General features: G+C 43.9%; 2 protein-coding genes across 3 annotated transcripts in view; one reads left to right on the forward strand and one right to left on the reverse strand.

The window, feature by feature from the left end:
- LOC138591257 (formin-like) overlaps positions 1 to 22,166 on the forward strand; it is a 56,851-nt gene extending 34,685 nt beyond the window's left edge. For both annotated transcript variants that reach the window (XM_069661792.1, XM_069661791.1), the window contains 9 exons: positions 540 to 669; positions 762 to 908; positions 994 to 1,053; positions 1,134 to 1,254; positions 7,738 to 7,830; positions 13,863 to 13,914; positions 18,151 to 18,300; positions 20,277 to 20,358; positions 20,444 to 22,166. In XM_069661792.1, coding sequence (XP_069517893.1) covers positions 540 to 669; positions 762 to 908; positions 994 to 1,053; positions 1,134 to 1,254; positions 7,738 to 7,830; positions 13,863 to 13,914; positions 18,151 to 18,300; positions 20,277 to 20,358; positions 20,444 to 20,488 — 880 coding nt within the window. In that variant the 3' untranslated portion in view covers positions 20,489 to 22,166. The remainder of the gene's footprint in view (positions 1 to 539; positions 670 to 761; positions 909 to 993; positions 1,054 to 1,133; positions 1,255 to 7,737; positions 7,831 to 13,862; positions 13,915 to 18,150; positions 18,301 to 20,276; positions 20,359 to 20,443) is intronic.
- A 1,578-nt stretch (positions 22,167 to 23,744) lies between these two features.
- Positions 23,745 to 24,293, reverse strand: grem1b (gremlin 1b). The gene has a single exon (XM_069662255.1). It carries the CDS (start codon positions 24,291 to 24,293, stop codon positions 23,745 to 23,747), a length of 549 nt encoding a protein of 182 aa, XP_069518356.1.
- Positions 24,294 to 26,335: the final 2,042 nt, after the last annotated feature.

Below are 26,335 nucleotides of genomic sequence, written 5' to 3' on the forward strand. Positions count from 1 at the left end.
TGTAAAAACATTTGCATTAATAGACATCAGCAGTTCAGTAGTCCCTGTCAGGGTTAAGTAGTCCAGACCGGTTAACGAGGCTCTGACCCGGCGGTGCCGCTCAGCCTGGCCTTCCTGTTTCCATGTTTGACCAGAGCTGTCACTACGGCTGCCAGAGTCATCCCTACTCAGTGTCTCCCTCCATCAGCGGGGCCTAATCACACAGGATGTTACCGCTCCGCTCCCCTCTGACACGCCACTGTTTACATAAGTCATCCCGCATCAGGCCAGAGCTACCTTTGATCAATGCGTGTGCGTCTCTCGCTGCTTCTCCTCCACCCGACCCCATGGACCCTTCAAACCCAGCCGAGCAGCGCCGCTCATGACTATCAGCTGCCTGTGTGCTTACGAACAGCAACATTGACTCAGCCAGTCTGCATGGCGAGGCCTGCCAAGAACCCAGAATAGTTCTTCCTGTTAGACATTTTGTTTAATTCTGTCATAACACATCACACCCCGTCCTCTCCCCCCTCCTCCTCCTTTTCCCCTTTTGTTTCCAGGTTTCTTTATGAGCTCTCCCAGATTCCCGACTTCGCTGGCCGAGCTCACTGCATCATCTTTCAGTCAGTGTTCCTCGATACCATCGCCTCCATCCGCCGCAAGGTGGACATCATCTCAAATGTCTGCAAAGTAAGAGAACACACAACAAACACTGCTAGAGAAAATCTTCATTAAGCTCTATGAATGTTTACTAACACGAAGGCCGTGTGTGTCTGTGTCAGGAGCTGCTGGAGTGTGACAGTTTGCGGGACGTAATGGGTCTTGTTCTGGCCTTTGGGAACTATATGAACGGAGGGAACAGGACAAGAGGTCAGGCTGATGGCTTTGGACTGGAAATCCTCCCCAAGCTAAAGGATGTCAAGAGCAGGGTAACACACAACAATAAGATAAACAGACCCACACAATCAAGTCATGTCATTTAAAGATCCTAATCGTCGGTCATTTCCTCCTCAGGACAATCGTACGAACCTGGTGGATTATGTTGTTTTATACTACCTGCGTAATTTTGACAAGGTACTGTACTCTAAATGAAATTCACCAAATTTTACACTCACACTTGATGCTCAAAACTCAAATACGTTTATATTCTCCAGAATGCCGGCACAGATAAGAGTGTGTTCCCTCTGCCGGAGCCTCAGGAATTCTTCCAGGCTGCACAGGTGAAGTTTGAAGACCTCGCCAAGGACATCAGGAAGCTGAAGAAAGACCTGAGCGGTAGGACATGCTTTGTTGTATGCATACATAGACTGTATGAAAAGATGGACGACATGATGGCTCCCTATAAGGGAAGCCAAAACATTTGAAGCGCCCCCTGCTGACTGGCTGCAGTATAGGTCATAAAGCCCGCCTCCTCCATGTTAACAGATGGGACATGAGTCAAACTATAAAATCAAAATACACGCCAGATAAATGTTTCTCACACATGGTTTCTGTCATAATAGTTAGTTGATTTATGTCCAAGTGTAAATTTTTCTGTCAAGTTTATTTTTAATTAGTTATTTGATGCTGAAAAAGGATGATTGACAGCTCTGTTGACCAATACGGCTCCTGCAGCCGATCTGTTCTGGATTAGCAGAGTAGAGGAAGATCGACGAGAGGAAGACGTGTCGTCCATCTATATATACGGTCGTTGATGCGTACATTCACTAAAACGTCAAAGTTTAAACCGTATTTTATTGCTTATGTCATTTTTGTGTAATTGTAAATCACTCAGTGTGATTGTATACATGAACATCTTTCACAGAGCAGCGTAAATGTAAATGCATGGAGGTTTGTGGGTGTATTCAGGACCAAGAATCGCCCGAGGCAGCTTTTCCCAGTTTCCAGACATTGCATCTCAACAGCCCTGTCATCATCACGCCGCAAACTCTCCTATTTAAGCACCAATGACAAAAAGCCTGCCAAAGAAGCATCTTCATTGCTCTAATGCACTCAAAAGCAAAGAAAGACTCCAAAAAGACTTCACTGAGGAAGCATCAGAGTGATAATTGCCGGATAAAACCTGATTTTGGTGTTGTGCTCTGAAAGAGACGTGGGCGCCAACCACTCCGTAACCCAGCCAGCCAGCCAGTCAGTCTTGGCCAGGGCCATGCAGAGGTTAAAGGCGGTGCCCCCCAGTGCCCCTGGTGTCTGTGGTTATTTAAATCAACCAATAATACGGCATATGAAAGCAATTAGATATGCTCCGCAAGTCTCCCCTCCGTTTTTTAGATCGCTGTTAAAGCCCTCTCCTCTCTGACCCGGGGGAAAAATACAAAGAGTCTGCTAAAGTACCCAGACCCACCTCAAGCTGTCACTCATTTATTAGGAAAAATGGAAGACCTGAAGACAATAAATGCAACATAAGGGCCCTCGTATTTGATCTCTGCTGCAGCACAGTCTGGCACGGTAGTCCTCGGGGGTATTAGCATCACAGGGCGAGCGTTGGATGCTGGATGTTTGGCGAGCTCCACCTCTGACTCCCACCATTTTTATCCTCTGCAGACGCCGGGAATAAATATTTATGCCCGGCTATTATAAACCAGCCTAAAGAAAGCAAGTGGTCTTAATTATGAAGCTAACGCAGATCGCTTCCATCCACATCGTGAGTTGTGTCACACTTTACTCGCTCTGTTTGACTGGAACAAGCAAGGCCGCCTGCCCCTCACCTGATCCTGAGGTGGCGACTGCGGTGTCTTGCCCTGCAGGCTTGGGTCAAAGGTCATGAGACTCAGAACTTCACCTCTCCTAGCTTAACCTCCTCCTGAGACAAGAGCTCTAAATATATGCAACAATCTTTGCCTTTCTCGCCCTCTAAATCTCAGTTTACTGTATTTAAATTGGCGCAGGAGTGTGTTTGCTTCGTTGCACAAGTGTGTGTGTGTTTGCAGCGTCTAGTCGGTGATGTTCGCGAGCGAGTCCCCGTCCGCCTGGCTGCCCTCTCCTTCACTGGCTTGTGCAGAAACATGATCCTCTTTTGATGGGGCTTCCTGTTTGGGGAGAGGGTGATGACCTCTCTCTGTGCTCCTCTCAGAGGGAGAGGGATGAGTGGGAGGCCACGAGGAGTTAAACCTACTGTAGGAGTCCCATAAAGCCAAATATCTTCTATTGTATCTGTGTCAAATCAAAGCTTTGGAGCCCAGAACCCAAACCAACATTTATCTTTAACATCCTAAACAACCTGAGCTCTGCACTGCTTATCAAACTGGAGGTTGAACGTGCACATCAGCCCAGCGACTACCTACATAAAGATCCGTTTAACTGCCGCGTAATTGGACTTGACAGAGAGGCAGGGACGCTACCGAATGAAATAGGATCAAATAAAAAGAAACAGTCAGAGCTCATTTGCTGCTCAGGGGAGTTTAGTGTTTCACAGAAGGCCTGGCCCAGGTTAGGCATTCATCACTGTGGCAAATCAGACAGTGTCCTGATTTTAAATGGCCTTTAATGTCAGGTTGAGGCAGGGCCTTTAGCCTGAGCTCTGCTTTACGACGGAGCCTGCGCTCCCAACGGCGTGTGTGAAGTGAAATCAGCGGGCTGAAGCAGAGAGACACTCGTCTGAACAAACGCAACAAAAGAATCAGTTCCGTGTCACATATTAAGAAGGTGTTACAGATAAATTAAGCAGTTGCTTGTTGTATTTTAACAAGGGTTAATGCTCCACCACATATTCTAAGTCCTGCCTGACGTTCCTACCTGTCAGTACGGTATTCTCCTTCTAAAATTCAGGAGAAGGCTTATACTTTGATGGATACAGGTCGATTTATGAGGAGTGGAAAGGGGAGAGAGTGTCTTACCTTTCCCCACCGAAGCAGCCTCCTGGCTGGCCTCACCGAGGAGGGACAGAAGGCTTCATCCCACAGGGAGGCGAGCTGAAAGTCTGACAGTCTGCTGGAATTGGAGATAAGTGGGGATCAGAGAGAGAGTTCACTTTTCCAGATATAAATTATAAGCATGTCCCAGGGCCGGAGCATTGTACTGGTTTAACCTCTGATAAAGAAAAGCAGCAGATTTTCCTCCAAGCGTCTTTTTTTACATGCAGGTATTTGTCAAACTGGAATATAACAATATTTGACATTAATTATTGCATTAGTTGGAACCGTAGCTCCGCTGGCAACTGTTAAACAACAATGAAATCACCGGTGTATCATCATGTGTTCCTCTGTGTCTTCCCTGTTAATAATGATCCAGAGCTACGGAGACAGGAGGTGGTGAGGCGTTGAGACAGAAACATTCATCAAACAGCCAGTTTCCTCATCTTGTGCCGCTGCTCACGCTCTCACATCCACTCTTTTAGCCTCTTCCTCTTATCCGCACACACACACACACACACACACACACACACACACACACACTGTTCTGCATTGTCTTGGTTGACTGTGATTTCCTGGTAGCTGCAGCGGGGGCTCTCGCTTACTGCGGTGAAATCATAAGTACATATTGACATCAAAGTCACCCATTTTTGTAAACCACACAGGGCAAATCCTTCAGCACAAGTCTGGCTCTTTTGTTTGTTTTTCTTCCCGTTTACTCCTCCACCGCCGCCCCTCCTTCACCCGCAGCTTGTTGTCATGTTACCTCATATTACGAAATAGCGGCTTGACTCTCTGATATTCTGTTATGATGGATTGGGAATGAGTCCTCTGGAGTTGTACAGTAGGTGCTGGTCTGTAAGTTTGATATTGGAGTGTTTTGAAGCTCAAATCTTGAAAAAGCTATAATTTACTCTGGTTTATCTGGTTTCACACAATGCATATTACAATGCAGTTCAGTTATATGAATTATGTTTTAATACTTTTGTAAGACGCACAGTTCAAAAGATGCTGAGTCAACAGGCTGTACCTTTCGTCTGCTTGTAGCAACAGTAGAGGCTTTAAAGGGTGTTGCTGTGGCTCCCATTACGACGCTGTCCCTCTGTGCTGGGAAACTTCTTCTGATAGGACAAACTGGGTCACCACCAGTAGCTGAGGGTTGACTCTAGCGCAGTTGCTGTTGTAAACTGGAAAATTAGCCTCATGTTTCCTCACTGGCCAAAAAAAACAGAAGTTATTGTTACAATAGAGTTAGTAGAGTATGTGTTATTTGATATTTGTACATGACATAAAAGCTAATTATAACCTATAGAAAAGGTTTTGTTTTACATGTAATTTTGGTCGCATTAGTTTTATTGGTCAGTTTGCTAATGAAATATCCAAGTGTATTATTACTTTTTATTTGAACATGAAAATATTAACTGTAGTCATGCACAATTCAGGCTTAAGTAGCCAGAATATAAACGTCTATCTCTCACTAGAGATTATTATTAGATACAGAGATTTGACAAGTAATAATACCAAGTCAGCGTCTGAAAAAATAGTCATAATGTTAATTTAAAATGTGTTATGGTTTTGTTGTTGTTGTTTTTTTTGGCCTTTAATTTTCTTTTTATCACTTCTTTTTCTATTGTTGAAATCAACACAATACAGACAATACAACAGCCCTGTCACTTGCATTTCGAGTTATTTCGAACATTTAACCCTCAGTCACCCTAACCCCACCACCGACCAACCTACCAAACAACAGGATACCAACACAGACAGACCATTCTTATTTAGATAGATCTATCGCGCCAAATCATAACCAAAGTTATCTCAAAACACTTTATAGAAAAAGCAGATCCAGACCGTACTCTTTTATTCTTATTTTTTATGTTATTTAGAGAGAGACCCAACATGAATCCACCATGAACAGCACTTTGGCAGCAGTGGCAGGAAAAACTTCCTTTTAACAGACATCAACAGGCATAGACATCAGATTTGTCCACCTTAACATTGTGTTTGGTTGTATGTCATTGATTCTCGCTGATGATAGTTCCAGGTAAGAAGTTTCCAAAAAGCTCTGAAGTCAGTGAGCACTTGAGATATCATGAGGACTATAATCCTCTTTACTGCCGTCAGACCTGCCAAACAGATTCTCAGTAAATTCCTACTTTTTCCTATAAAGACATCAACAATGAAATACGCTTTCACTTTAATATCAGAGGCTGCGCTGCTCACTCAAAGTGTGTCTTATTTTTCTAGTCATGAAATGGAGTTACACCTGATTGAATCATTTCTTTTTCAAAATTAATCATAGGTGTTTGCATGTCTTAATTCTAACATGGAAATATATGCCATGCTTTCAAAATAACATGTATATATATATATATATATACATATATATACACACACACACACACTACCAGTCTAAAAGTTTGGACACTCATACAAGTGAATGGGAAAGTGTGTTCTAAACTTTTGACTGGTAGTGTGTGTGTGTGTGTATATATATATATATATATATATATATATATCTTTTATTCATATTAATATAAAAAAAAATATATATAGTAATATGAATAAAAGACCCAATTTTTTTATATCCATATTTTTCTTATACTTAGACCATCAACACAGAATTATGTACAATTCCTTGAATACAACAATTTTGAATAATAACACCAAATCTCTTAGTTTCTCCCATCAAAGTTTGCTGCACTGTTTTTGCCGCTCAATAACCAAACATTTGAGCCTTATTTGTTACCATTAAAGAGTTCTTAATATGTCGGTAAAAGTCTTTTCAGCTTTAAGGTCCTCCACCTAACAGGATAAGTGGCGATGTTTATTTACTTTTAGGAGAATCCTCCTTTAAGGCACACCTAAAACAAAACTGTATTATCACTCCGAGACAATGTCTCAAACTGGAGCTTTTGGTTTTTATTCTTTACAGCTGCTGTGTTTTTGTGGGCTTCCTCCTTGCGGCCTTCGCTGTCTGGACCACATTTGGGAGAGAGCCGCCTCTAAATTGTAGACTTGCTGTTTTGAACACTGTTTTTAATGGGTCGTTTTGAGTTGGGGGATTTCTGGTGAGGAAACGCGGTTTTGTCCAAACAGGATATTTTGGTTGTCATGTTTGGTTGCTGATCTCTGGTTTTTATTTCGATAACTGCTGGCTCTCACTATCCGCAGATTTAAAAAGGGTCCTGGAGTCCAGACAGTGAGGCTGTACGTAGTTACTCCTCAGTTTTAATGCTCAGACGTCGTGTTTCCTGTCTGATTTATTAAGACAGCCAATAAATAAAAGATGTAATAGACTGAGTTTACCGAGCTGCAGGTGCAGCTGCTCCGCATGCAAACATATGAGAGCCAAACACAGATCTGAAAGCAGCCACGCAGTGAAGTGAGACTGCGGCCAGACCTGTTAATGCTCTTGTTGTGTTGCCCAACTATTTAGCTATGCAGTCATAAGCAAGTAAAGGTATTTATTGCAGCCATTAATGACTAACAGGTTGGAGCAATGTGCCAAAGTTCTTTTACCAGGCGTCTGTGTGTATATTAACCCGGGTTACAGTTGAGAGGAAATGGGGAAGGTTCGGCTGGAACACGCTCAGTCACGGCTGTTTCCTCTGAGCTTTTGTGTGTTGGGTCATTTGGCGCCACGCAGAAAAGCCATCTTCAAACAGCACAAACACATCTGCTGCACTCACATGTGTAATATTAAGACATTAGAAACTGCAACAACATGGAGAACAACACTCAAGTAAAATGTTTGATGTTCTCCATCAAGTGTCTGCTCAGGCAAGTAGATAGGGGATAAAAATCCTTGTGTTAAATTAATGTAATTGCTATTATTGCCTATTAAGAGTCATTTCTGCCTGTTATATCATTCATCATCCCCGCCTCCCTCTGCTCTCTCTTTCAGCGTGTGAGAAGAACGTGGAAAAGGTGTGCTCCAACTCATCACAGGAACACCTCGAGCCCTTCAAGCAGAAGATGGAAGGATTCGTCTCTGATGGTGAGTCCAGAACGTTTTCAGGGAAAACTGATACTGAACATTTTTGTACACATGATTATATTGGTGTACGAATTCACTCTTCACTCTGTAGTTTTGCTCTCCTGAATTTATGTTAAATGTCTCTTTGATTATGTAGGTGTTATCTAGATCAGTGCTTCTCAACTAGTCTCGCCTCAGGACCCACCTCCTTCTCCTTAATGACGAGTCGCACCCAAAAAATTTTAACGAGTCAAATTCATTTAATTAAAATCTTTGCAGTTTGGACCTGATATGGAACAAAGCATCACAGTATGTCATCATCACAAAACACAACAGTATAATAGTCAGCCAACAAGACAATCATGCGGCAGAGCATTAGAAGAACATATTGCCTCTACAATTCATTCGCTTAGCCGCCTTTTTTCAACGGAAATAAACTGAAACAACATAAATGCAACTACTGTCGGGCTCATCAAGTTTCAAGATGTAAATGTAACTGTAGCTTGGATTAGCCAATCACTGGATACATGGAGTGTGAATAAACTACACTTCAACTGCCTGCATGTCATAGGAAACTAGGAAACCCATGTCCTTCAAAATAAAAGAGCAGCATAGACTTTTGGCCACAACTCAAGCACACATCCGTGACCCACGTTTGGGTCGCGACCCACCAGTCCTCAACCTTTTAGCATCGCGACCCCCCAGAGTAATCCACTTCTTGTTTGCCACTCATGCTTCCTAAGCGGTTTTAACATCAATCCGTTCATCGACATACAGTATATATCGTAAACTAGCCTGTGTGTGTTCTGCGTGTACAAGGGCACAGTGGAAGGAAATAAGTAAAACATGCCTGCCCGAGCCCGGTTTATATAAGAACGAAGGCTGAAATCAGCCATGTAAATAGCAACACGTCTGCCTGCAGGCGCACCTGGCTCTCAAAGGTGACATGTTTTAGCACTGCAATCTATTTCATCAATTTTCATTCTAATGTGTTTTTGAATCACGTTGGTAAAGTTTGTTTCGCTATAAAAATTGTAAACATATTTTAATTTCAATATTTTTCGGAGCCTGTCTTTCCTCCTGAAACGAACAAACCGTTTTGCCATTCAGAGGTTAGACCTTAGCCATGATTGGCTGACACACAGGTGCTCTAGGATCGGTTATTTGGCCTTATATGTATGAGCCAGAATCGCCAGGAGGTATCGGCGTGGCAAGCAGAAATCTTGACGACTTGACTACAAGTTGGTGCAAGAAGGCAGCCTGAGGAGAATGACGGTGAATGACGATTGGTCGATTTCAGCGAAAGCGAGGCTCTACGTAGAAACCTGCAGCTGTTCTGAACGGCCCATACCAAATCCATACCCCAGTCTAAAATGTCTTATTTTATATAAAATATGTTATTTTAATTTTTCTCCACAACCATCTGGTGACCCCCTGAAACTATCTCGGGACACCCTCAGAGGTTGAGAGACACAATGTCATATTATATCTGGGGGTAACAGTAGTCCAAAGACTTAACAGAAATGACCCTTTAATGTCAGAAGACAATAAGAAAACTAGGACATTTGTTTCAGTCCCCACTACCCCCCCCCAAACCATGCACAATGACACACTCGAGCTCTCACCGATGTTTGCCCTCAGCCCCGCTCTTCAGCTGCCCTTTCTCATGTAAAGTTCTGAAGGACCCCAAAGAATTTTCAGCGTCTTCAAAGATGAAACAGTATATTTTTGTCCGAGGATTTACAGCCGAGGAGATAGTCATGAAACCGACCTGACAGAGCTAGAAAAGGCCCGTGTTCACCAAGACAGCACAGCATGGGACCTTTAAAAAGAGGAAGGTATAATTATGTTTTCTGCCGTGTCAGACAGTCAGCTGGGTGGTGCAGAATCTGCCTCTCAGTGTGTGCGTGTGTGTGTTTTTGTTCTTGCTGGGAGAGGGCGTCTCAGTGTGTTGTAAGACAGCATGAGGACAGGAGTCTACAGGCCTGTGATAGGTATCGCATTGCCTCTAACGTGGTTCTCATGTACTCTCGGCTTCCATAAAGCTGGCGGGGCATCTCTGGCTGCGGCCTTGTAAAGACTGGCCGGCTTCAGTGGATCAGGCCTGGGGACCACCGGGGCGGGAGCAGAGCTTCTCTGATACACTCTGACCGTCTTTCCCCTTTCTGACCTTAACTGGGGCGCTCTCTCTGTCTCTTCCTTCCCCAGCCCCAGGATGCAGCCCCTCCACATCTTTTCCCTTTCAACCACCATTGCTTTTGCTCTGCGGGAAGAAAGGGGAAGAGGTGACTGTGTACATATTTCAAAGACTTATGACACTCTTATCATTCAAGTGACTCTCTGTACTGGCCATTAAACCAGCAATGCTTCTCTGCGTTTGTTTCAAAAGAAACTTTATTAACTACAAACCTTCTTCTGCATCTGATTGAATTGCATTCAGGCATCTTGCCACAACGGGCCCATCTACCTCTCCTGCTGTCACATGACTCAATCATACCTCGAATGTGGCACCAGAAACTGGTCAGCGTCTTTTATGCATTTAAGCAAAAATCCTCCTGCATTTTGTGCAGAAGCATATCACCAACATCCTTTGACTGACTGTCTGTTGCTGCTTGCAGCATGCAGACTGTTGCTCCAAAGGAGACCACAACGAAACTGGAGCACACGTTTTTTTCTCAGAGAGGTTCACACAAATTAACAACAGGCTCTCTTCCAGAAACAAAGTCCCTGCTACTCTCATCGTCTGATCTTCAGTCCTTTAAAAAAACCTACAAACATTGTACACAGTAAGATCAGTGCACTTCTGGATGTTGTGGAAGAGAATGTTTAAACAACAGATTGAAATGAGGAGAGAGAGAGAAGACACGGGTTTGACATGAAGCAAAGGTCACCGTCTGGAATGGGACTGTCGTACATTACAGTTATAATGTCAGCAACTTTAGCCACAAAACATCAAGAAATTCCCACTGTTCATTTGTTAAATTAGGTAATCAAAGCTGTGAGCACCACATACAACATTCTGTCCACAAACCAAAACCCTAAAGGCAAGTTCAGACCGAAGATTCAACTAAAGTTCATGCAGTAAATCTGCACAGCGTTTGTGGGAAATCCGTAAAGGGCCTATTTTCTCTACAAAACCAGTTCAACTTTTGGAACACCGCCGCGCTCATCACTTCCCCCTCACAAACCAATCAAAATCAAGAAGGGGCGGGACCTACGATATCAACTTTGTCAACAACAATGGCGGAGGAGAAGCTAATCCTTTCGTGTTTTCCTATGTTCCCAGGTGTAGTGCTGCTGCTGACCCTAGGACATGATTCCTTTTCATTGTTTTTACATTTTCTTTGTAAAATTTCTGTGATTAAAAGCAAATATTAAGCAGACAGAGTGATTTAAAACAGACTTAGCGGTCACTAGACAACTTTCGTTACCTAGCAACAGTAAGCGCCGGTATGCCACATGTTTACCAGAATCAAATCACAGTGTCTCTGTGACAGAGACTCACTCCATCACAAAGAGTCACATGAGGTATCTCACAGGGAGATTGAGCCCATATGTTTGCGGTGGGGAGTGAAAACTTGTGGGGATTCCATGTTTGCAGAACAATTCCTGAAAAGATGTTTGTTATTGCTCCGAGTCTGTCGGTATTCCTGAAATGGAAACCCGCCGCAGCATTGTTCCTGTAAGTTTATCTGAAGCCTCCTCCAGCTTTGTTCAGCATCACAGAATATTTGAAAGCTGTTAAAACCAACTGCGCTTGCCACTGGCTACAAAGTGGAATTGGGCCGCGACGGCACATCTTGAACATAAACTTTCCGATGGAATACTTGTAAACCTTTCTTTCATAAACAGAATTCCTTCAGCCGTTGCCCGTGCGTCGGGGGGGGAAGCGGTGTGTAATCATCGTTCGTGATGATTCCATGACTTCAAAAGGCCAAACAAAGCAACAGATCTCACATCAAAGCGCGACTCAGGCTCTTAAACTGTGACTCATCAGCGAATGCGTGAATTTCTCACCCAGGTAAACGCTCCGGAGGCTGACCGCAGAGGCATGTGTTTGACACATGATTTTAGATATCGAAATGAACCGTTGAGAAACTTTGGAGCTGCATCATGACACACTCTGCTGTTTCACTTCTTCCTCACACAAGAGGATCAAAGTAAACCAGTGAATCAGCAGATAGAGACTTTGTACCGAGAGTTCTGTTTCTGAGTAGCACTGACCCGTACCCCGGCCTGTGGAGAGGCTCACAGCGGGGCCTGCAGGTGAACCCAAACGCCCCGTGCTCTGCCTCTTAAACTTGCCTGTATGATCTCTCCAAGATCTAACGGGGGATCCGCTCTCTTGTAAGGCGCTTCCTGTGCTTGTCCCATCGATGCTAAGTCCTGCCTTCCTTCTGATTGTTTTGCCTTTTGTGAAACACATGCAGCTTCAATTTAGTTTTCTCCTTCGCTTTCTGGAATATGACTTTATGTTTTCCCTGATTTCATTCTCTCTGCATCACGACGACACCCTCTTCGCTCTGGTTAAGTTAGAACAACGAAAAACATCCGCCTGGATCAGGCTGCGGTGATGACAACAACAAACACCTTTTTGTTTCCCTTTTTAATAAGCTCTTTGAAACCTCTGGGGATACCCTGACGGACATATTTTCGTGTTGAATAGACGCCTCAACTAATTAAAAACAAATCCCCTCCATTAAATCATCTGGTTCTCTTAGTTAGTACACGTGTATCATCACATCCTCACGCTTTCTTTGTTGTCAGTGAGTCAGAGCCCAATAACCAAAATCGCACTTGTTCAGATGATGGTGAATTACGTAGATGGAGTAGAATCTGCACCAGGGAGCCTGTTTCTGCTGAAGATGAATAAAGAGACGGTGCAGGGAAACTGAGTGGGAGATTTCCTCAGCATCCCTGTACGGCTGCGTCGCTCCATGTCTTTGTTATCTTGCTGCTAGGTACAGCAGCAGCGGCGGTTTGGAAAAGTGTGTCAGAGTTTTAAAGCCCTAATTTATTATCCCTCTCAGCATGCACATCTCATAACTTTCTAGTTAGCGACTACTGGTTTCATGTTTACACAGGGAGCGGAGGAAGAGAAACTTCACACATCCCCTCTCTCTCTCTCTCCCTCTCTCTATCCCTCCCTCTCGGCTCCAGTGCCACCTCTACACAGTCGCACCAGAGGGGTACCTCAGGCGCCAGCCTGACCCCCACTGAGACTAACGCCATTGGTCACGGCCCCTTCTCTCCCTCCTCCTCCTTCTATTCCAGACATGGTCACAACGTCCCTTCATTAGGTTTACCTCCGTGTCCGCATACATGTTAAAAAAAAGAGTAAAGGCAAGAGGGGTGGCTGGTTGTAGGCTCAAGCTCACCTTCTCCCAAAAGACCCCCAAACCTGCCTTTGAACAATTTTTTGGAGACTTCCCGCTCTTAAATCTTCAAGTAGGAAAGGTCCCCCATCATTGTAAAAAGGATGAATCTGGAAAAATGCAATAAATCTGAGATCACAGGCTCTCTCCGGCCCTAGATAAATTCTTGCACCTCGGCCTGGCCCGCCGCACACATCTGCCTTGCATTTAGACACTTTTACATGGCAGGAGTCCACAGGAGCCTCCAGTTCCCGAGCCTGTACGCTCAAACCCTGCGCCCCTGCTTTAGCTCTGCTTAGAACATGCACATGTAAGTCGCAACACACACACACACACAGACACACACACACCTCCACAAACAGACCACCGCTCCCCGCCCTGAGCCCGGGCGTCACACGCTCACACTCTCATGCGTCAACGCACAGAGGCATGTCGAACTTTACAATGTGCTTAACTGTCACTTGGAGAACACGCTCGCTGCGTAAATGACATCTCAACCCACAGCCCCTCTTCTTCTCTTCTCCTAAACTAGCAACTGTTATGGCTAATGAACACAGCGCCCCCATCTGGACTCCACCGGTGACATTGGACCAGTTCTCTGAAGCTCTATCTATCTATGTCACCTTAAGTCCCACAATGTGCCCGTCAATCTAAAGCATGGTTTTCTTCTTTCCACAGCTCAGAAGGAGCACTCTGCTGAAGAGGACCGGCTCAACGCAGCACAGAAAAGGTAACTGAAACTGCAAACCAACTGGGATTGTTCACTTTAATTTGGTCGTAAAGTTATTTTGCAAGATAATAATAACACCATTATATATATATATATGCTATTCTAAGTCTCTATACCGCTGAGCTAACTCTAGGACTTGCTGTAATTTGTCTTACGCCCCTGCTCACCAGAAACAACGTGGATTTCAACACACCCTTAACATGCAGCGTGCTGTATTTTAGGCCTGAACGCCCCGCGCTTCCTCCCCTGCTGTTCCTATCATTCTTATCTGCCATGTTTTGTACAGAAGACTCCCGAGAGTTCTCCGAGAGGCATCTGATTTATAGACGTCAGACACACTGGCAGCCTCGGAGCTCGCCGTCCGAGAGAAATCATATCTGGAACGTTTCATATTGGAAAAAGATGGCGGGGCAGACAAACAAAGCAAATAGATAATTTTTTTGCCTTGTTTGGACAGAGAGCAGAGTTGTTTGCTTTATATCCTAACTCTCCCACTTGCAGAATGAATCATGAAAGCACAGAGAGGAGAAAGTGAAAGACGCCGGACACAGGGAAATGGGAACCATAAACAATTAAGAAGCTGATTGCAAAACTGTAACTCAGCGAGCAGCTCCAAACTCTTCTGTCTCATGTCGCTGTTTGTCCTGGCCCCTCAAACCAGCCCTGACTACAGAGTGATCTCTCCATCCACTGAACCTGACCGACACGTGTGTGTGCCTGAGTGACACCACTGTAATGAAGGCGTTGAACTTGAGGTGGAATATTGATCAAAAGGGCCCCGCGGCTGACAGCACCTTTGCCTTTAATGAACTTTTCCTTTAATTTCATCTAAAGAGGGGGGCTGTCTGAGTGGCGCTAGGTAGAGCAGCAGGCAGGAGGGGAGAAGGGGGGGGCTCTTTCTCAGGTTCCCACAGAGTCACCTCGTAAAAGTGACACGCTGTTGATGAATATGGGCGTCAGCGGGCTCACCGGGCCCTGGGTGGGCTCTCACATCTGCGCTGGGTGAGGGATGCTCACACACAACAGCAGCAGAGGTGGCAGGCGTTAATAAAGGAAATAGACAACACATCCTTAGCGCTGCCTGATGCTCGGCCTCGGCCTCAGGAGGAGTCGGGGAGATTAGACGCCTCGGAGTCAAAGCCAGTGAGCAGGGCTGGGTCTTATGAAGCCCCATCAGGATATCGACGAGAGTTAGGGAATATTCTGGCAATTTCCATGTTTACAATAAATTGTCTGGTCTGACCTTTGACCTTTAGTCAAAAAATCAATCTTAAATAATAAATTAAACAATTATTAAAGATTAATATAGACATAGCTGCTGATTTATAATTTTCATCAATCATAAAAATCAATTAATCGACTATTTTTGTTCAGCTCTGAACTGAAGCACTGAAATTTGGAATTTGTTGGATTTTTTCTTTTTCTTAAAAAAAATCTTTAAAAAACAAAATATAAAAAATATTCTTTTATAATCTACAAAGTCAAATATTTGAACAACTTTTAGTTCTGGTATCGAAATACGGGGCATCGTACTGGCACTAGCATCATATATACAGTATATAGCCCTAATCAACAACAACTGAACAGATTGTCATTACTTAGAATAGAATAGAAAATACTTTATTGTCGACTTTTTGCATGCAAAATGCAGAAATTTGTTTCTGACTTGCGTGTGCAAATATATGTCATACAGACACAGTAACACATTTTCACAAGGTGGCACATTTAAACCATTCAAAGCACTTAAAACGCAACATATATAATAAAAAAAATACAATAGAGCTACATTAAAGGAGGGTACCAGGTTCTTAATGGTAAATATTAAAGGGGTGTTCAATAATAATATAAAGTACAGATAAGAAAGTTCCCTTCAGGGGAAATAACTTTGATTATCCTGTACTCTTTTATTTAGCACCATTATCAGGTAAGTATCTTAATGCTTATGCTTTGTGATCTATATCTGTAGAACTACATTCAATAAGCCTGATTAGCTTCTAATTAGCTTCTGCTAGCATGCTGACATAGAAACACAGATGTTAGCATTGCCATTGATCATGGTGCCACGCTAGCAATTAGCTTGAAGCAAGCTTAAGCTAAACGGCTGTAGACTCTGAGCCTTGTTCCGATATTGATACATATAAAATGTGTGCAAAATCACATATTAAATTATTCAGTAGTTGTTTGTGCAGTGAGCTTATGCAGGCAGAACCTTTCACACATCCATCCATCAATTAGCTCTATCGCTAATGGATTTTAGGGAGGCAGGAGCCGAACCCAGCTGTCGTTTCACGTGTGTGAAGCAAAAACTTCAAAACTGTCTTTGTTCTTTTTTAGACACAGTTTGTTCAGGATTTTTCATGTGGAGAACAGAACGTGATTAACGATGATATTAAACTATATCTTGTGTGACATACAGCATGAATGAAATCTGTCAACTTAAGTTCTGTGTTGTTTTTCTGTGAGTTATTCTGGCGATGTTTCCCGTCCACGTCGAGTTCTGATGCCTTTTCCTCAACATGCCGTCCTCATTTGTCTGCTTCGTGTTTGGGTTCCACCGAGGTTTCCTGGTTCTGTCCTCAGTTCCGTCTCATTAAGATCCCGTCTCCCACATCATGCTCAATTTCCCCCGGCCTCCACCGTCACCATGCAGACTTGGTTTCATAGATGCCACTTAGTTTATTATTCTGTTGGGTATATTGTGACGCCTTCTGTTGAATCCACCAACAACATGAGTTTACTCCTGTAATCTTTTGACTGGGGAAACAAAGGAATGCAGAGTCGCTGGTCCAAATATCTCCCTGATTCTCACGGCTGCTCATGGTTTTGTAATGGCTGTTTTTTTATAGCTGTCAGTGAGGAATGCCGGCTGTGGGTGCTGCAGTAAACCCTCTCACGGCAATGGCATCATAGCGTGGATTACAGGAGTGTGTGTTTGTTTGCGTGTGCGCACGAGCTGATTCTGCTGCGCTCGCGGGTGAACAAAGGTCTGCTTGATTGTGTTTATGTTTCGTAGGTACACTCACATGTGTTTGCATCTGTTTCGAGTGAAGCCGCGTGTATCTGCTTGTTGCATATGTTCAGGAGAGTTAAAGGAAAAAGCTTGATTTGTGCACGCTTTGACATGATGACCCAGGGTCAGGAGAGGAGCTGATAGAGAGGAGACCCTGTTCGTCATGTCAGACCAGGCCAGCTGCAGCAAAGCTACCTGGAAAAGGCCTGTTTGGTCAGTCTAAACATCCCAGAGCCGCTGATTTCTTCTGGAGCGTTCAGAATGATCTACAGCGAGATGACGCATCACTGGGAAATGGGAAGCAGGCTCATGCAGGAGCCCTCTTTGTTTTCAGCTTTCAGCACGGCCGTCTGGGCAGCATATTGCACCGTTTCACTCCGCGTGAACATGTCTTAGATTAGCGTCGCCAAAAGCCACCTAGCATCTGGAGGTCAGAGCCGATGTAGGTGTCAACGGGACAGGGAGCTTCTCCTGAATCATAGCGCCCTTTTATCAACCCCTTTGACAGGCAGGGCGAGAAAATGTCTTTCATGTTTGGGTTAGGGAGAGAATCCGAAGCAGCAGGCTGCTTTTCATGCCGCGTGTGCGCTGCTGAGAGCCTCGCAACGTGTTCAGATTTGGTTGCAATTGAATTAGGCCGAGGAGCTGGGCTACAACAGTGCTAAAGTCTGTTTATACACGTAGATGTGCTTTTTCTCTCTGATTGGGCTCACATGTGCGTATATCATACCCTCTTCACATCTTTGATTGTCTGCCAGTAAATATGTTCCTGGAGATGTATGAGCTCCACAGTAGTGTCTATGTGTGTGTGTGTGTCTGGAGGAGCTGCTCTTGGCAGTCTCCGTCTCCTCTGGCAGTCTTCCCCTGCAGGCCGTGGAGGTCAATGTGATAATGGAGCCGCCGCTACTGGCTCTCCCCCGTGGCCCAGCAGGGTGGACACTCTCCCTCCAGCTCTGCTTCTCGCCTCTCTGTCTCACTCTACATCCATCATCTTCTGTGCGTGTTGTGCGCCCGTACCCGACTATTTTTCCCTTCCATTTATCTGTGTTTCTCAGACACACACACCTCAGCTTCCTTGTATTTTTGGCCTCTCTGTTTATATCTTTAACTTGTAAATGTAACACAGCCCACTGAATCAGTCGATTGTTTATGTCTGAGGTTATTTATAAGTGTTTATGTGTGATAAGACAACGCTGTATGTGCCTCTGCTCTGTTTCCCGCTGCAGTTTCCAGGACACGGTGAGCTACTTTGGGGTTAAGCCAAAGTCCGGGGAGAAGGACGTGGCCCCAAATAACGTTTTTATGTTTTGGTACGAGTTTTGCAACGACTTCAAGAACACGTGGATACGACAGAACAAGATCATCTCAAAGGAGAGGTTGGTTGGAGTCCATTTCTTAGTTTCTAGGTCACGTGAAGATTAGTTTATGATAACCCTAATGATGTCATTGCGAAGAAAGTGGTTCAAGTTTCAGGCCTAGTGTTTGTAAGGCATAGACATTTACAAGGCCGAAATCTAATGAAGGATATTGAAAATATTGATTTGCATTGTGGGAAATGTAGGGTCCTGTACTTTTAGAGCCTGACTGATTCTCAGGACTAAATATTAGGATGTTTTTGCCTCTGCTGAGAAGAATTTGTCCATTTTAACAAGCTCCTTGTCAGCCTCCCAACTTAAAGGAGCAGTTCGCCCCTGGATAAAGCCGCTGTCAGTCAAAGCTGGTGTTCTCTGTAATCGATAGAAGCAATAACATTTTAAATTGGCGCCGTAGCTGTGGAGAACGTTGTGCAAACAGCTCGTGGTTTCGCCCATTCTACATTCCTACAACACCCAGCGTGCATTGCGCCCCTCCCACTGAAAGGAACGGCTCAGCGAGAGACGCTGGAGTGGAATACTACTGTTACGACGAGAATGTACCGGTCGATCGTCTAAAAATCTTCAGGTCTGCAGTCTACATTTCAAACCTGACGATTTTGAACGAGACATGACGTCGGACACAGGCGTCCTGGATTGAGGAAGTGTAGTTTAGCTCTCTGGCCTCCACCAGATGGCGCGTTTTACATAGCCTGGCCCATTGGAGAAGCAGATAGCGCCCTCCATCAAATTGCATTTTTTTTCTACCATAATGGCATTAGTCCCCCTTAATAGCATGATAGGACTGAGGTTGAAAATCGTCAAACTGGCCCTTTAAGGAAAGTGCAAGGTTATTTTGCAAGAGTGCCCCTTTAAGTGATGGCCCTGAGAACCTACCGGGAACATCCTCTACAGGCCTGATAGGTGTCTCTAAAATATTTTGGTCTTCAGTCAGTTGATGTTCAACAACTCCAAAACCTAAAAAGTATAACAAAAGTCCTTGTCCTTACAGTCTGATAGGTACTTCAGACCATCGAGTCATATTAGCACTAATTGCTCCACTGTGATGTTTAGGTGCTGGGTAGTAATTAAAGCAGAGAGTGAATCCATCAAAGAGGAGGCAAACAGAACTAGCTGAGGCCTTGTTTCTCTGTCTGAAGTACTGGAGCCTGAATTTATGATGTTTCCTCTGACCTGAGGCGTCATGTTGGGGGGGCATTCCACTGAGGGACCGCAGACCCTCCTGGCGGCCGCCTGGCTTTATTAGCGAGCGGACCGGGGGCCTGTGGCCGTTAAAGACAGTGCGTTATGGGAGAACTGATAAACACTGTCATGATGCTGGACATGCAGCCCAAAGGGCAGAAGCTCTGCACGTTCAGAGACATCAACACTATATGAGAGCGAAGCTGCTCGTTACTGTTTAACAGCGCAACACTTTAAGTTGTAGTTTTAAATCTCATGTGGTGCTTTCGCTCAGAAGCTGTCATGAATCTGATCTTACTTTTAGGCTCCTTCCTCTATGGATCCATGTGCGCTCTCTTATCTGTTTACTAGGTAACCGTGGCTCACACGTCTCCCAGCTGATTGTGCTTATGTACAATTAACTTTATTTTAAATAGTGTTTGCACACTCATAAAAGCCAAGTGTTTTTTAAAGGCTGCCTCATTATCTCATCAACCCACTGTCATTCTCTACGGCTTCTCACTTACAGGGCTTTCACTGACCGCAAACTCCTCTGAGGATCGGTCTGTGTGTTAGTGTGTGTGTGTGTGTTTAAGACTCTACATGGCTCCACGACACAGGGTGCCCCAGGGAGATACTTAAATGTCTTGCTCTTACAAACAACTTCAGAAGGTCACAGTGATGAGAGGCTTCTGACTTTACATTGTTTTTTATGAGTTGCACAAGTACTATTTTCATGATTTAGTTCCCGAGCTGTCAGTGGGCACCTCTGGGGTCTGCAAATACCAAGTCTGTGTGGATTTATTTTCTCTCTATAGGTTGAAGGAAGCTCAAGAAAACATCAAGAAGATAACGGCGGAGAAGAGAGTGGAAACTAAGAAGATCAACGCCAACAGTCTGGTAAGAACTGATCAACCAACGGCAGAAAAATGAGATAGTTTTTTTTATTTTGTCTGCACTAAAATGAATCTTTTCTTGCCAACAGAAAGAGAGGCTGCGACAGAAGGAAGCAGGCGTGCCCTCAACCTGAATGCAATGACACCACAGAAGAAGAAATGGAGAGTAACGGTGGAAGGAAAGTTGGTCTTCAGGCCTCTTCTCTGCAGCATTTACCACCTGCCTCACAACGAAACCTCACCGGACTCTTTCTTCTCTCACTGCCGTGTCTCTGCCCCACTAACCTCCACCCGTCCTCGCATACGCTCCTCCACCTTCCTGACACTTTTTCCGCCTGCTGCACAGGTCGAAGCCGGGCCTGCAGCGAGGATGCATGCCTGACACCGCCGCGGTGATGAGAGTCTGAGAGGCCAAAGGTTGATCTCATTCATCCAGCGCGGCGTGACCTCTGAGTGGTTGGCTTGTGAAAGGTCTCGAGGGGTCAGCGGGATTCAGAGCAGCGCCAGCTGACACGTCCACGGGGTTCTTTCCTGATCTCTTTCTGAACTGTCGAAGTTACATCAGAGAGAAGAAAGATGATTCTTCTACATATTAAAAGTGTTGCACAATATAAATGTAAAGCTCAGAGGGAAAACGTCTCTTAAAGTGGTAAAAAAAAATCAGCTTCCAGAGTCCTCCCGCTGTAGCGAATAGCTTTCATTCACCGTGGCTCATTAAAAGTCTTGTAAATACATCATGTTGTAGAAGCGGCAGGGACCGTGTAGCTTATGATAAATGTTCTGGCCTCTGAGCGCAGATAAAGACATGTTGGGATAAATGTGTGCGCACCTCACTGTTTTGTGTAGCACTGCATCAGGCTGACCTCTCCTGGGTGTCGGCCAGAGAGGAGCAGGAGCTGGCAGCGAGCCTCGGCCCCCGTCGCACTCGCACAAACACACACTTAGAAACATTAACGCAACAGGTTCCGGCCCTGCACCCACTCACCCCGGATATTAAATATGCATTATAGTAAAACTCCTGTGCTGCACATCACACTGTGTGTGTGTGGCACAAGTTTTAAGCACTTTACTGCTTGTAGCTGTATGTTGTAGCCCGCTAGAAGCCACGCTCCCCCGGTATGCTATCTGCGTGCGTTTTTCACGTCTTGCACTTTTTTGCACCTCTTTTCCTATGCAAGGGTTTGGTTTCCTCGTTGTAACATTTATCATTAGATCTTTTTTTTTTATTTCTAAGAAGCTCTGTTTTATTTTTGCAAATGTAAGATGTAACGACGCTCCTGTAACATCCAAGAAAAGTCTATTTATGTAAGGAAAGATTTATTTTAAGCCAAAAAAGCGTCAGCTCTCTTCCCTTTGAGGCCGTATTTTTATGAGTTGTATTTAACTGAGAAGCTGGTCCGATGAAAGATATACTTTGAAATGGAGAAACTGAGTTATGTGCATTTATGTGGAGAGATGAGGGTCGCATTTTGTGTATCAAGAACATTTAAACATATCACCTGAAGCCATGTGAGTTGTTATACCTCAGACTAACTTCCATTATCAGAGTTCCAATAAAACTGCACCTTGACCTCCTTTTTTTACCCTCCAGATTCCTTCACCTGTGCCATTTATTTTGTATAAAAATCTAAATATTTCATAACTGCTATGTTTTACTTCAGAGGGTTTGAAAAAGGAACTAAAGAGCTGACAAAGGACCTGCTGTAGCCTCGACTGTACGTGTGTCGGTTCATGTAACCTTCAGTAGCTCTCCTGTAGGTGCTCTGTAATTTTATGGAATTGTTTTAAATTTCAACAATAAACTACTGGATGCCGAACAAACTGGACCATCCTCTCTGCATTTTTGTCTGGTACACACTTTTCATCATTTTAGGAGCCCAGAAGTGCAGCAAGCAGATGTGATATTTATGGATGAAAGCTGACTCATCAAAGAGGATGTGATGAGTCATGATTCAGCCAGGAGTATCAATAAACTGTGAGTCAGAATGAAGTTATTAGATGAAGCCTCATTTTAAAACTTGTTCCAGGAACAAATAAAGTGATAAAAAAATTGAAGAAATTAAAGTTTGTTTTCGATTTTAAAAGTTTAAGAGGTACTTCTTTTGTTTTTAGCCTGCTTGTTTTAGCACCAAAGCTTTGCCTTACAGGCTGAAATTAGAACCTGGATTTACATATTTTGAAGTCAATCCAAAAATGTAATTCAAGCTTGGTGCGTTCAAGTTCATCACAGAGGATCGATCGATTCTTTACTAAAAAAGAAGTTACATTTTTTTAACTGTAGATTTACACCTGTGGCCTCTTTAGTTCATCCATTTTTTTATTCAAACATCCAAATAGTCATACTGGGCTTATATATTATATTATACTGGTGTGTTTTCTGATTAAGAAAAAACAACAACTCCGTTATTAAATAGTTGGATGGATTTTTAGCCGTTTACGCAGAAAATCCCTCCAAAAATCACCGTAAATTTGCGAGCTTTGTCGCGACATAAAGTACAGTATAAAGAACAAGTAACCGCTTCGTTTCTCATCAAACTGTCGTAACGACGACATCTATTCCAAGCTCTGAGTATGAATGTCTCCATCCAGTCAGAGAGCGGTAAATTGTGATTTTTCTACGTCACGTCAGGTGTAAATTCACATATTTAACGCACAAAATACCAATATCCGTTTATTTTATGTTCCCAGGGATAATTTAATCACAGGGATAAACAAACCGGTTACATCAAAGTTGGCTGTACATTATACAACTATTGAATCTCAGTACTGTAGAAACCATCACTGTACATTTCACCATTCTAACTAAACTAAAAAAAAAAAGAAACTTTAATGATTTTCTTCGAAATTCACAGAAATCAATTAAACTTTGAGATTCTTGAAATATTGAAATAAAATCACATTTTCCATTTACAAATGTCGCTACTGATCCGTCACATTCCACACAGTGGAAACATCCAGTTAAACAAACAAATATGCACATACAAACACAACACAGGCAGGAGTGTGTTCCTGTCACAATAAGCGTTTTGAGCAGTGACTTTAAATAAACCAGGGTGATGCAGTCCTCTCGGGGTGAGGAAGTCGTGCGTAAAACGTGCCCATTCCAAGTCAGCGTTCCCGTGCAGTGATGCTTGTTTTAAACTTTGCAAAGTGGTGAGGAGTAAAATGTTCAATGGAGTTAAATGTCAGTCAACAGTTGCAAGTCCGTGTTTGTTCACACGTTGTGCAAGAGAATCCTTGCAGCTGTAGCATGGACGCTTCCTGCGAGATGGAGACAGGCACGTGCTCCTGGCTGTGTGACAGCGTTTCTTTTTCTTTTTTCTACCAACAATCCCGTCCGCCAACAATAAGACTGTAAGATAAACACACACAAGATGTGTCTGTGCGTCTTTAGTCCAGGTCTATGGATATACAGCGGCACTGTTTGACGCGCTGGATGCGTTTCTTCTTGGTGGGCGGCTGCTGATCCGGACAGTTCAAAGTAAAAGTCATGGTGGTGAAACGCTTCGGCTTACAGAATGAGCAGGACTGGAAGGCCCCCTCCTCCCTGCGGATGTGCCGGGGGATGTAGAAGGAGTTGCACTGTCCGTAGCAGAAGCGGTTGATGATGGTGCGGCTGACGCAGCCCTCTTCGTGGATGGTCTGCTTGAGGGGCTGCGTCTTGCACCAGTCCCGTTTCAAGTATTGACGCTCCGTCACGTGCAGAGCTTCCTGGCTGGACTCCAGCACCTCGTCGGCCGGTGAGGATGAGCCCTGCCTCTGCCGGGACCCGGAGCCCGCCTGCGGAGGCTGCGGTTGCTGCTCCGATTCGTTTGGGTTGTTTTTGTCAGGATGAGGGATGGCGCCTTGTGAACCTCGGTTTCTTTTGGAATCCGCGGGAAAGGAAAGCAACCCGATGATGAAAACCATACTGCAGAAGATACGCGTCGAGCTGGCCATCCTGAGGGAGAGGAAGAAAATAATTCATCACCTAAACCGTTTCAACTCTGGACGGGTTACGCGCAGCTGTCACAGCTTTTACGCTGCGTAAAAGCGCACAGATACAGACTTCCCTTTTCTTTTTAAACATGCGTGCAGAACGAAACTTGTGCAAAAACAACATCATTGTAAATGTAGATAATCCGAGTTTAAATATCTTAAGGGGAAGTCTAACACCTTACCCATTACGCAAAGGAATGCCGCAGTATTTAGCCGAAGCCAAAACATATATTTCCTTTTATATGTTTAATAAACAATACGTGTCCAAAGTGACACCATTACATATGAAACATGCTGATTTGTTATTTCTTTAAACAATAAAACAGATCAAGTTCGAATGTAAGTTGTTAAATGAGAAACGCGTCCAAATCCCCTCACCTGCGCGAGCCTCCACTGCCACAAGTGCGATGATCTGATCCTGTCAGTCCTCTACGACACCCTCCGAGGTGATCGGCACCTACTGCTGTCGACTGTACGCTGGTGGGACTGTGGATGGGTGGGAGACTAACCGCTCCATAGACAGGGGGCCAGGGGGTTTAATACAAATTGCTCCAGCGCCGGACTGTCTCCCTTTTAAATGTCTGCCAGCTGAGATGTGCACAACAGTTCCCTCTACATTATTGGCTAAGCGAGATGTAGAGAAAATCAAAACTATCCGCCCCTCAACACTTCCCTGAACCCACTTCAAGAAAACAGACAGCAGAGGAGGAGGAAGAGGAGGAGGAGGAGGAGGGAGCGATAGGAGCTGCGAGCGCACAGGCCTGAAGTTTCTGCGCACATGGAAAAAGTGAAACAGTTGTTTTATCAGAAGAAACAGGATGGCTTAGTGTGCTTATATCTTTATTTTAAAAAAACTGAAATGAGGCGTTCACGGTCCTCACGCAAACAATGAATATGCAATCTCAGAATGACCTCAATAAAAGAAAAGTTGGCACGAACTAAAGCACGCATTTGAATACTATTTCAACCGAAAGGCTGCAATATTAACTTTTTGCATAAAATATAGATATTAACTTAAAAACAGATTGAATATTACAAGAACGCAGTTGTGCATATAGCGTGTGTAGTTCCAGCTCCATTAAACAGCCATAGCCTTCGTTAATTATGTTAAGTGAAAGTGTTTTTATTAGCCCGATGGTGACATAAAATAAAACAAAAGTTTAGTTTTTTTGGTTGTTAAATTCTTAATTAATATTCATAAATCAGTTTACGCCATTATAAAGAGCAACTCTTGGGTTGCCAGGTTGTCATATCATTCTGGCTTTTTTTTTTTTACGTCCTTGGTAAATGTAGCTATTACTCTACTTATAAAAAGCAATAAGCTACTAGATTAGAGGTACTAAGGTTAATATATTGTTAAAAAGATACTAAAAAAAGAGTCAACTTGATTAACTGATTCAAATCTAATAAGGTAAATCAAGCGGAAGTGAAGGATTTTTCCCAACCTGGCAACTAAATGCTACTGCTTTTAGCTTAAAATTGAACTTTTTTGTAAATCAGCTATTAACTCATGTTTAAAACAAGCGTTACAACTTTAAGGGAGATTTTCCGTTTACATTTCTAATATATATTTTTATATATTACATGTGTAATCACAGATTTGGTGGCCTAACATCGCTCTGTGAACTAATCTGCTGAGCACATGGCCTCAGCCAAACACTGTTCTGCAATACTTCAGCATCATTACGCAGCGCCTGAATGTGCAGTCAAACCGAAACACATCGCGCCGTCTCTGCACTGATAATAACACGCTGCTACACTGACGGAGGCTTTTAACCTTTTGTCCAAGTCCAATATATTCTGTTTCACATGAAAAACCTGAGAGCCTCCAAAAGGGCGGAGGAGAATAAATCATAAGGAATGATTCTGACCTTCAGCCTCTCTCTGTCTACTCTGAAGATTCTTTACAGGGGGAAAAAACTCAATTTTAAGCTAGCGGGCTGGGTGCACTGAACCAGATCCATATCGTCTGTTAGTATTATGAGGTAGTATGTCTTATGATA

Source organism: Semicossyphus pulcher, unplaced genomic scaffold (genome assembly GCF_022749685.1).
Source record: "Semicossyphus pulcher isolate SPU_LCO1_2020_fin unplaced genomic scaffold, fSemPul1.0.p SCAF_14, whole genome shotgun sequence".
In the NCBI taxonomy this organism is placed as follows: Eukaryota; Metazoa; Chordata; class Actinopteri; order Labriformes; family Labridae; genus Semicossyphus; species Semicossyphus pulcher.